This window comes from Nomascus leucogenys, unplaced genomic scaffold (genome assembly GCF_006542625.1).
Source record: "Nomascus leucogenys isolate Asia unplaced genomic scaffold, Asia_NLE_v1 Super-Scaffold_241, whole genome shotgun sequence".
Taxonomy (NCBI): domain Eukaryota; kingdom Metazoa; phylum Chordata; class Mammalia; order Primates; family Hylobatidae; genus Nomascus; species Nomascus leucogenys.
In genome coordinates this window covers 2,838,793-2,850,111 of record NW_022095767.1, presented here as the reverse complement: position 1 = coordinate 2,850,111, position 11,319 = coordinate 2,838,793, and the positions used below count along the sequence as shown (strand labels likewise).

Genomic DNA, 11,319 nt, shown 5'->3' with positions numbered 1-11,319 from the left:
AACTCCATCTCTACTAAAAATACAAAAAATTAGCTGGGTGTGGTGGCGTGCACCTATAGTCCCAGCTGCTGGGGAGGCTGAGGCAGGAGAATGGCATGAACCCGGGAGGTGGAGCTTGCAGTGAGCCGAGATTGTGCCACTGCACTCCAGCCTGGGCGACAGAGCAAGACTCCATCTCAAAAAAAAAAAAAAATACAAAAATTCACTGGGTGTGGTGGCGCACACCTGTAATCCTAGCTACTCAGGAGGCTGAGGCAGGAGAAGTGTTTGAACCCGGGAGGTGGAGGTTGCAATGATCCAAGATCATGCCACTGCGACAGAGTGAGACCCCAGCTAAGAAAATTTAAAAAAATAAAGAGAGAGAGAAAGAAAGAAAGAAAGAAAGAGAGAGAGAGAGAGACAGAAAGAAAGAAAGAAAGAGAGAGAGAGAGAGACAGACAGACAGACAGACAGACAGACAGACAGACAGAAAGAAAGAAAGAAAGAAAGAAAGAAAGAAAGAAAGAAGAAAGAAAAAATTGGGAGCAAGCAGACGTGGTGGCTCACGCCTGTAATCCCAGCACTTTGGGAGGCTGAAGTGGGCCGATCAGTTGAGACCAGGAGTTCGAGACCAGCCTGGCCAACATAGTGAAACCCCGTCTCCACTAAAAAAAAAAAAATACAAAAATTAGCCAGGCATGGTGGCATGCGCCTCTAATCCCAGCTACTCGGGAGGCTGAGGCAGGAGAATCACTTGAACCTGGGAGGCAGAGGTTGCAGTGAGCCAGGATCGCGCCACTGCACTCCAGCCTGGGTAACAGAGTGAGACTGGATCTAAAAAAAAAAAAAAAAGAAGAAGAAGAAAGAAACAAATTGAGGAGCAACTGAAGTAGAATGCTATCTCCCGTTTTTATTTTTTCCTGCTCTATTACAAGGAGAATGTGCAGGACATGAAGACTCTGAGGTCCAATGGCGCCTTGGAATATTGTAGGGGAAGGCGGTGGGTCACCCTGAGGTGGGGAGGGCATGAGTTGACTCGTGGAAGTACCCAGAACAGGGCTGAGTACACAGAAGGCACTCAGCAAGTGCTGGCTGGCTGGACAGGCTGATGGGGAGTTGGCCTGGTCAACCGGAGGCCATTTCGGGTCTGGAGGTGTTAACCCTACTCAGGGTCTGGGAGGCTGAGGTGGCAGCAGCCTCAGGCTTGGCCAAGGTCAACCCATGCCCGAGGCCACGGGAGGGAGGCCAGGAGCACAGGGTCCCCTCTCCACACTCCTCTACCAGTGGCTCAGGCCAACAATGGGGTCATTGTGCCTCTTCCCTTTCCTCTGACACCACCTCCAAGACCATAAGAAATGCCCGTGGGCTCTGCTGTCAAACGGCGTTCACAATCACTCACTGCTCACCCCTCCTGCCACTGCCTCGACTGAAGCAGTCACCTCCACCCGGGGCTCTCTCTTCACTGCCCCCTTTCCAGAACTTTCCTCCAGCTCAGATAAAAGCCCAAAGCCAGCTGGGCACAGTGGCTTGTGCCTGTCATCCCAGTGCTTTGGGAGGCCGAGGTGGGAGGACTGCTTAAGTCCAGGAGTTTGAGGCCAGCCTAGGCAACATAGTGAGGCCCTGTCTCTACAAAAAAAATACAAAAATTAGCCAGGCGTAGTGGTGGGTGCCTTGATCCCAGCTGCTTGGGAGGCCGAGGTGGGAGGATTGTGCCCCTGCACTCAGCCTGGGCGACAGTGAGAACCTGTCTCAAAAAAGAAGAGAAAAAGCCAGCTGGGCACGGCGGCTCACGCCTGTAACCTTAGCACTTTGGGAGGCCAAGGCGGGCAGATCACTTGAGGTCAGGAGTTCCAGACCAGCCTGGCTAACATGGTGAAACCCCATTTCTACTAAAAATACAAAAATTAGCCGGGTGTGGTAGCAAACACCTGTAATCCCAGCTACTAGGGAGGCTGAGGCAGGAGAACTGCTTGAACCCAGGAGGCGGAGGTTGCAGTAAGCCAACATCATGCCACTGCCACTCCAGCCTGGGCGACAGAGCAAGACTCCATTTCAAAAAAAAAAAAATTAAAAACAAGAGCCAACATCCTATAGGTTCCCCTGATGCCACAGAGTCCCCTCCTCCGCCCCCACCGTTCCTTGAACACGCCAGCTTGCTCTTGCCACTGGGTCTTTGCACCTGTTATTCACTCTGCTCCATCTTCCAAGCCTCTGCTCTCCGAGCGGCCTGTCCTGAGCGCCTTCCCATCCCTGCCCACACTTCAATTACACGCTGACTCCCCAGCCCTCATTCCCCACCCCTCGCTGCACATTCTCACCACAGCCCTCCTTTCAACAAAACCCGCCATCTGCTCATTTGTGTGTTGCTGGTCACCCCAGGTAGAATGAGCCTTAGGAGGTCGCTGCCTTTGTTGTTCCCGGCTGTGTCCCTGGGGCCTGGCACACGGTAGGTGCTTGATAAAATACTTGTCAAATTAATGAATCTGGGCTGGGCACGGTGGCTCACATCTGTATTCCCAGCACTTTGGGAGGCCGAGGTGGGCGGTGACCTGAGGTCAGGAGTTTGAGACCAGCCTGGTCAACATGGTGAATCTCCGTCTCCACTAAAAATACAAAAATTAGCTGTGTGTGGCGGCGGGCGCCTGTAGTCCCAACTATTCTGGAGGCTGAAGCAGGTTAATTGCTTGAACCCAGGAAGCTGAGATCACACCACTGCACTCCAGCCTGGGTGACAGAGTGAGACTCCATCTCAAAAAATAATAATAATAATAACAATAATTAATCTGTGTGACCACGGGCACATGACTTCTTTTGGAACCTGCTTGTGAAATAAGGTGATGCTGCTTGCCCAGCTCACCAAGGGCTGGTGCCCAGCTCCTCCTCCTCCTCCTCTCACCCACCCACCTGGAGGGTCCAGGGGAGACTCCCGGCTAATGTTTTGTATTTTTAGTAGAGACGGGGTTTCACCATGTTAGCCAGGCTAGTCTCGAACTCCTGACTTCAGGTGATCCACCTGCCTCAGCCTCCCAAAGTGCTGGGATTATAGGCGTGAGCCACCGCACCCGGCCCTTCCTGGCAATTCTGATACCCTAAAGCCTGCATCTCAATCTAAGGTCCCCAGGAATCCCCTGGGGGCCTGGCTAAAATGCAGCCTCAGATTCAGCAGCTCTGGGGTGGGCCTGAGACTGCACTATAGACCAACTCCCAGTTGATGCTGCTACTGCTGATCTACAGAACACACTTTGATTTGGCTCACATCTGTAACCCTAGCACTTACGGAGGCTGAGGTGGAAGAATCGCTTGAGGCCAAGAGTTCGAGCCCAGCCTGGGCAACCTAGTAAGACCCCCATCTCTACAAAAATTTTTTAAAAATTAGCTGGGAGTGGCTGGGAGCTGTGGCTCACGCCTGTAATCCCAGCACTTTGGGAAGCCGAGGTGGGCTGATCACGAAGTCAGGAGATCAAGACCATCCTGGCTAACATGATGAAACCCCGTCTCTACTAAAAATACAAAAAATTAGCCAGGGGTGGTGGTGGGCGCCTGTAGTCGCAGCTACTCAGGAGGCTGAGGCAGGAGAATGACATGAACCTGGGAGGCGGAGCTTGCAGTGAGCTGAAGCCGAGATCAGGCCACTGCACTCCAGCCTGGGCGACAGAACAAAACCCTGTCTCTGAAAAATATAATAAATGAGGGAAGAAGGCAAACAATCCCCCTCAGCCTGTTTTCTAGGCACATGGTGACACCCACTCCTTTACATGTTGTCTGTGGTTGCTTTCAATACATCAGCAGAGTAATGGGACAAGACCACATGGCAGCCGAGCGCAGTGGCTCACGCCTGTAATCCCAGCACTTTGGGAGGCTGAAGTGGGTGGATCACTTGAGGTCAGGAGTTCAAGACCAGCTTGACCAACATGGTGAAACCCCATCTCTACTAAAAATAAAAAAATTAGCCGCGTGTGGTGGCGGGCGCCTATAATCCCAGCTACTTGGGAGGCTGAGGCAGGAGAATCACGTGAACCCCAGAGGCGTAGGTTTGCAGTGAGGTGAGATGGTGCCACTGCACTCCAGCCTGGGCAAGAGAGCAAGACTCTATCTCAACAACAACAAAACAAACAAACAAACAAAAGATCACATGGCATAAAATATTGCCCATCTGGCACTTTGCACAGTTTGCTCACCCCCAGTCTAAAGGAGTCTGTCTCAGCCTGATGTGTCTCCCAGGACCCCGTGCCCACTCCAGCCTGCAGACAGCCTCCAACCGCGATTCCAGAACCTGCCAGCATTTCCCACCAACTCCTTCTGTCCGGTTTATTTCTCCCCACCAGTCCTGGTCTCACTCAACCCCCCAACCTTATGGCCCGACCCGCCCCCACCGCCCCACTCTACTGTAAACACATTTGGACCTGGTCTCCCGCTCCAGCCTGGGGCAGGGCTGTGGCTCAAAGTACCGAGTGGATCTGAGGCCCCCACACAAGACACAAGACACACTTGGGAAGGGGCTCTCTGTATCCTTTATCTCCGGCAGGGTCAGCGGCCCTCCAGGGCCCGGTCTCGAGCGATGACCGCCTCCTCAAACTTGATCATCAGCGTGGTGCCCTTGTGCCAGTGCGCCGTGACCTTGGCAGGGAAGCCACTGTGTGTGAGCACCGCCTCCACGATGCCCGCCGTGAAGCTGGCGCAGTTGAGCGTGCTATTCTCCTTGGGCACGGAGATGTAGGTGTTGATGAGCGGCTCGCGCTCGATGATGTAGAAGGTGCGCGCGTCATCGTTGGCCTGCTCCAGCTTGTCCGCCTCCTTGCCGAAGAGCGCCTTCCACACGGCGCCTTTGACGAAGAGCAACGCGCCCAGCACCTTGGTCTCACGCCGGGCACCCTTTTCGCGCGCCACCAGAGCATCCAGCACGCGCGCGCCCACCTGGCGGCCCAGAGCGGCCAGGCGCGCCTGCAGCTCGGCCACGGAGAAGACGCGGCTCTGGCAATGCTGTACTAGCTCGGAGAACAGCAGTGCGAAGGCGCTCAGGCTCACCTCGGTGCGCGGCCGCGCCAGCGCACGCTCCAGCAGCGCCGACTTCCCGCGCGTGAAGCGCGCCTCCATGCCGCCGCCACCCTGCGGGGAGACCAGGAAGCGCGGGTGTCAGGGGCAATGGGAAGGGGACCAGGCCGGGAGGGAAGGAGGGAGAACAGCAAGGGGCCCTGGGACACCCTTGCCCCACAGCACTGTTGTGCGCTCCAGTGCCGACTTCCCACGTGCAAAGCGATGCGCGTAAAACACGCCTCGATTATACGTAACCAGATAAATCAGGGGAGGGGGGAGTCTTATACCCTCGGCAGGCAGCGGGCTAGCGGGAGTGGGGACAAGGTGGGAGGAGAGAAACGAGGGGGAACAGAAGACGGTGCCGAAACCACCCAACCCTCGGGCATGCAGACGGTTCAATTGCGAAAGCGCCTTCCGGACCGCTCCGCCACCTACGGGAGTAACTAGAAAACTAGTGTATGGGGGGAGGGGCATCAGATCTAGGGCAGGGAGATGAGGCACCACGAGGGGATATGGGCAGTCGCCCCTGCCCCGCCCTGCGCTCCAGCATTGACGACCCTGGGGAACTTTCCTGCCAGCCCCCTGCGGAAAGCCAGAGTAACGGGGGTGGAGGGTGGGAGTGGGGTAGGAGCGTGTCAAGACCAAAGGCCAGGAGGGTTGGGGGCTTGAACAGGGGAGATCCGTGGGGCCAGGCAGAAGGGGCGGGGAACCCCCAACCGCAAGCCCTCAGGCAGCTCCGATGTGTCACGCAGGAACCCTTCGTCCTTTGAGACGCGGATGGGCCTGGGTTCTGAAGCCTGGGAAGAGGGGCCCAGAGGTGTTGGGAGCCTCCCACCCCGGTGCTCTCCAGAAAGGAAGCTGGATGCTGAGCAACTGTGGTCCTCCCATCAGCTGTCGGCGCGGGGAGAGGGAGATGGGGTAGGGGGCTCCTGGAGAGAAATGGGGTGAGGGGCGGGCGCCGAGATGGGATCGGAAGGGCAGCTGAGAACCTGCCCCCACCATGCATCGGGAGGTCTATGGATGCTAAGCCGACCCCAACGAGGTCTGCGTGGGAGGTGGGAGAACCAGCGGGGAGTGGGGTCTCAGGGGCTCCGGGCCGCCCCCGCCCCAGCATGCAGATCCGTCCGTGGCGAGGGCCCTGGGGGCGCGAGATGGGGCAGGGATCGCTGAGACCCCACCACCGGGCTGCGATGGGGGCTGAAGTGAGCTGAACTGCCGTAGGGTCAGGGCCCCGCGACCCTCGCCCCGTACCTCTACACTGGGGAGAAACCCACCCTCCTCGCAGCCTCCTGAGAGGGGCCGAAGCGAGCGGGCCCGGGATCGCGGACGCCGAGACCCCAGCCCGGGACCCACACGCCCGCGGGGAAGGGGCCGGGGAGCGGACGAGGCCGGGCGCCGGCAGTGGGGGCGGGCAGGGTCTCACCAGGAACCGCAGCCGTCTGCTCGGCCGAGCTGCTTTACGGCGCCGTAAAAGGCGCTGCGTGCGCAGGCGCGCGACGGGCCAGGCATGTGGGCGGAGCGCGCGCGGCGGTGCCCGACAGTGGCCGCAGGGGGGCGCGCGAGTCCGCGGAGCCAGACCCAGGCACGTGGCCCACGGCTGTGATCGCTGCTCCGCGCGTGGCCAGGGTCTCGCTGGCTCTGGGTGGTCCACGCTGGAGGGGACGCTTGCAGGCCTAGTCACCTGCTCAGGGCACACGTATGACAATGGGCCCACGTATACCCTTGCACTTGGACACACCTGTTCGCGTTTCCAGGCACTCCTATGTCCTTGGGGATGGGTTCAGTTTGTCTCAAGTGCATCCATGTGGCCGGGCGCGGTGGCTCCCGCCTGTAACCCCAGCATTTGCGGAGGCCGAGGTGGGAGAATCACTTGAGGCCAGGAGTTTGAGACCAGCCTGGCCAACATAGCTAGACCCCCACCTCTTTAAAAAAAAATTAGCCAGGTGTGGTGGTGTGAACCTGTAATCCCATCTACTCGGGAGGCGGAGGCAGGAGGATCGCCTGAGCCCAGGAGGTGGAGGCTGCAATGAGTCATGATCGTACCACTGCCCTCCAGCCTGGATGACAGAGCGAGACCCTGTCTCAAAACAAACAAACAACAAAAACAACAACAAAAGAAACAAAAAACAAATCAAGTGCATGCATGAGCGGTGGACATAGTACATTAGGGTCATGTACACTCATGGATTCATGCTCAGTGGCATAGATACACTCATGGGCACAATTACACACATGGGTACATGCTTAGGGCTTGTATATATCCGTGGTCCTAGGTACACTCAGGGAGATGTTGTATACTCAGGGGCACCCACTCTGGGACACAGGGAAGACACAGGGAATGAGTTACTCATTCACAGACGCACAGGTACTCACGCAGGGCACTCAGTCTCGCCCACCCTCGTGCCCCGGGGTCATTGTCACGTGCAGACTCTCCCTCTCCCCAGGTCCCAAAACCCCTCCCCTTGCCCCAATAAAGGGTCCCATAGCGACGCTGTTTTCCCTTGACTTTATTTATCTTCATAAGTCACAAAATGTGAGTGCAGAGATAAATGACTGTCTGTGTGCATGTGCCCTGAGCACACAGGGTGGCATAACTCAGCACACTCATAATGACACAGCCGTTCACCCAGGCACAGATACTGACAGGGCACACATGGCGACACCCACATGTACAGAGATAAATCTCCCCCACCATGACATGGGTAGACACAAAACACGCCTCAGTACACTCTAGTATGTTTACACAAACAGGGAGACAGGCCCGTGCAATGCATGTCACCAACACCCACACTCAGAGTGACACCTGCTGGAGGTCCTCAGACACAGCACCCACCGTGACATGCCGAGACTCACATACGTCACATGACACAGGCATGCATGCCACATTCACTGTGACTCTCAGTCCTATTCATTCATCACCTTTCTGGGAGATACACTGAAATATCCACCCTTTGCAAAATGCACACACACACACACGCGCACACACGCGCACACACGCACACACACGCATGCAGGTGTACACACACACAAGCAACTCCAAGACACTCATTCACCCTGACTGGAGGTTTTTCTATATGTGGGACGAGGGGCAGGTTCACACTAGGCTGGAGGGGGGTCGTTTCCCGTCTTCATTGGCAGGTGCAGCCCCATCTTCCAAGCCGTAGCTTTGGCTGCCACAATGTCCTCTCATTTATTGAGGTGTGGTCTCTGGGGATGGGGAGAGATCTACAGTGAGGCAGATCCCGCCCCTGGGAGAGGAGCTGGGGCTAAATCTGAAGCCCCACCCACCCTCCTCCACCTCCCCTCGGGGCTCCAACTTACGTGGCATTTTCTGCAGCACCTCCAAGATTTTCTGTACCTTTGTGTCAATGTTTTTTATGCCTAGGGGGCGGGGAGGGTTGGGTGGGAACAGATAAGTCAAGCTGCAGTGGAGCCTCAGACAAAACCCTCACCTTCCTTGGAAGCCCTCTCCCTGCCCCACGCCTGCCCTGGGGTACAGCAGAGCCCATGGATTTGGGGTTCCCAGGAGCCTTTAAATACCCACAGAGAGACCCAGAGGGTAACACCCATTGCCCCTCCACAACTTGAGCTTTGGGAGGGTAGGACCCCGGCTTTCTCCTCCCCTGAATCCCTTGCCCCCAGCTCAGCCCCGGGCATTGGTGACAAATTCCCTCCATAGAAGGCGAGGCTACACAGGCACCTGCTGATAGCGTCTCTAATTTCTCCACCTTGCTCCTGACCATGGCGATGCTCTTCTGAACGGAATCCCAGCCTCCCTGCTGTCTCTCTTCGCATGCTTGCATGGAGTTTGAGACTGAGGGCATGAAACAGGGGTGTCTGTGCATCCATCCCTCTCCGGAACCCCACCATGACCCCGTGGATCTCCCTCAGACCCTCCGCTCACCATTCCAAAGCCCCCTTTTAAAGCCCAGCAGCTCCTTGGACATCTCAGTATCTGTTCAGGAGGGGCAGGAAAATCCTTGAAGCACCCAGGGAGAGAGAGAGAGAAAAGGGCAAGGGAGAAAGTCTAGGCCCCCCAGCACCCTCCTCCCAAGAAGTACTCACTCTTCACCATGATGAAGGCTGACAGGATGAGGCAGAGGACAAAGGCCAGGGCCAGGAGGATGTACAGGCTCAGGATGGCTCTGTACAACCAGGAGGGGACCTGGGTGGAGTCTGAGGGCGGCCTGCACTGGGCTGGGACTGGAGCAAAGAGGCAGCGAAGTGACCTTGAGGGGCCAGCACCACCACTCAAACTATCCTCACTGTCTCTAACACCATGGACACCTTGCTCCTCCCAAAACCATCAGCAGCTGTGGTCATGCAGCTTGCCATCATCGTCAACAACACTGCCGCCACCAGCCACCCTCAGCGATCTAACACCGTCACCATCACAGACCCCCTCTCCAGCATTCCCCAACGTTGTCATCATCGACAGACCTCATTAGCACATCAACAGCTGTCACCTCTTCCTTCCCCATCGCCTCCTCCCTTCCACGCAGCCCCGGGGGCCCTGCAGTTACCCGCCCACCTGCCCCTTCCTAAGGTGATGGGATGTGAGCAGGTGGGTGTCTGCTCACCTTGGCTCGTTGGTCGTGAATGACCACCCTTCGCATGGTCCTGGTTTTTGAAGGCCAAGGTGATATTCTCATAGTCTGGGTCATGGGCACCTGGGAGGGGTTGGAGACCTGCTCAGAGCTCTGTGGTGTGGAGAGTGGATCCGGGATCTTGCTTTACCCAACGCTTTGCACTCAATAAATTGTAGGGGGTGACAGATAAGGAGTGAGAAGCTGAAATCTGTTTTTTCGTTAAGCAGAGCGGGTGTGTGAGAGTTTGAGTGATCACACCACACACACATCCACACACACACATCCACACACACATACACACACACACATCCACACCACCCACCACACACACACCCCCACACCCCACACACCACACACACCACACACATCCACACACACATCCACACACACACATCCACACACATCCACACACACATCCACCACACACACACCACACACACATCCACACCACATCCACACACACATCCACACACACCCACACACATCCACACACACCCACACACCACACCACACACACATCCCACCACCACCCACCACACACACACATACACACATCTTGGAGGGGAAGGAGCCCCCGGACCCCACCTTTGACCCCTTACCTCTCCCATCTGAACTCTCCTTCTTTTTTTATTTTTATTTTTTTTACAGACAGAGTCTCCCTATGTTGCCCAGGCCAGTCTCCACCTCCAGGGCTCACACAATCCTCCCGCCTCAGCCTCCCAAAGTGCTGGGATTACAGACGTGAGCAACGGCCCCTGGCCCCCCAATCTCTCCTTCTTAACCCCTCCCTTCCACCTCGAGGTCCCTAACCTTGATTCTTGGCTGAGACCCCCCGTTTCTTGTCCTTGAAGGCTGGTGCTTGCATCTTGACTTCCTGGTGCTTGTAGATTTCCTCCACTTCCATGGTCCCCAGCCCGCAAATTTGTCCATACACGTCCCCGCCCACCGGAAGGTGTCAAGGCAGATGAGGAAATCTGGAGGTGGGGGGAGGAAAGAGGGGGAGCAGCCTCCTCTTTTCAGGGATCCACGACTCTCACACGCTGGAGCACCCTCATTCCTGCCCTGATCAAGAGGATCTTGGGAGCCAAGAGGTCTCAGGAAGGACCAAGAAGAAAAACCTCTAGACCGGGAGATGGAATTCGACACTCGGAAATGTTACAGGAAGCTGTGGTCTCTGTGTGTGTCTGTGTCTACCTGGATGGACCTCACCCTCCTACCTCCTCTCTGTTTCAAAAGAGAAGCTGTGACACCTCAGTGTTCCAACTTTTCGGGTAAGAGCAACCAGGCTTGGATACAGGACCCCTGGGTTCCCCCCACCTTCCTCCCTCCAGCCTCAGCTCCACCCCTCAGCTCCACCCCCAAGAGGTTCTTCTACTTCTACAAGTCCCCGTGGAGGAAAAGCACAGATGTGAGGCAACGGGAACTAACCACTGAAATGCCACACCCACATCTGGGACTGAGGACAGACCCACTTCCTTCCCTCCCTCCCCAAATCCCCTGCTTTTATACAACCCTGAAGGAGGCTGGGCGCGGTGGCTCACGCCTGTAATCCCAGCACTCTGGGAGGCTGAGGTGGGTGGATCACCTGAGGTCAGGAGTTCGAAACCAGCCTGGCCAACATGGTGACACCCCGTCTCTACTAAAAACACAAAAATTAGCTGGGCGTGGTGGCGAGCGCCTGTAATCCTAGCTACTTAGGAGGCTGAGGCAGGAGAAT

At 56.5% G+C, this 11,319-nt stretch overlaps 2 protein-coding genes across 3 annotated transcripts; both read right to left on the bottom strand.

Annotated features, from left to right (window-relative positions):
• Window positions 1–4,470: 4,470 nt before the first annotated feature.
• On the bottom strand, window positions 4,471–6,498 carry TRAPPC5 (trafficking protein particle complex 5). Of its 2 annotated transcripts, none has more exons than XM_003281060.4 (2): window positions 6,437–6,498; window positions 4,471–5,085 (listed from the first exon to the last, which is right to left on the bottom strand). In XM_003281060.4, exon 2 carries the CDS (start codon window positions 5,071–5,073, stop codon window positions 4,507–4,509), a length of 567 nt encoding a protein of 188 aa, XP_003281108.1. In that variant the 5' UTR covers window positions 5,074–5,085; window positions 6,437–6,498; the 3' UTR covers window positions 4,471–4,506. The 2 variants fall into 2 exon arrangements, with proteins under 2 accessions (XP_003281108.1, XP_003281110.1); XM_003281062.4 differs by having other exon boundaries at window positions 6,288–6,460.
• Window positions 6,499–7,500: 1,002 nt separating this feature from the next.
• Window positions 7,501–10,961, bottom strand: MCEMP1 (mast cell expressed membrane protein 1). The gene is made up of 7 exons (XM_030807793.1): window positions 10,413–10,961; window positions 9,594–9,683; window positions 9,079–9,216; window positions 8,918–8,968; window positions 8,714–8,827; window positions 8,335–8,394; window positions 7,501–8,220 (listed from the first exon to the last, which is right to left on the bottom strand). The coding sequence occupies exons 1-7, from the start codon at window positions 10,504–10,506 to the stop codon at window positions 8,204–8,206; spliced, it is 564 nt and encodes a 187-aa protein (XP_030663653.1). The 5' UTR covers window positions 10,507–10,961; the 3' UTR covers window positions 7,501–8,203.
• Window positions 10,962–11,319: the final 358 nt, after the last annotated feature.

Bases quoted from the DNA above. Each gene is read 5' to 3' on its own strand.
- TRAPPC5 (XM_003281060.4), bottom strand. From the start codon at position 5,073: ATGGAGGCGCGCTTCACGCGCGGGAAGTCGGCGCTGCTGGAGCGTGCG.
- MCEMP1 (XM_030807793.1), bottom strand. From the start codon at position 10,506: ATGGAAGTGGAGGAAATCTACAAGCACCAGGAAGTCAAGATGCAAGCA. The intron at 9,684-10,412 runs GTTAGGGACCTC...AACCCCTCCCAG, and splicing joins GGTCTCAGCCAAGAATCAAG to GTGCCCATGACCCAGACTAT. The intron at 8,828-8,917 runs GTGAGCGGAGGG...TCATGCCCTCAG, and splicing joins TAAAAGGGGGCTTTGGAATG to TCTCAAACTCCATGCAAGCA.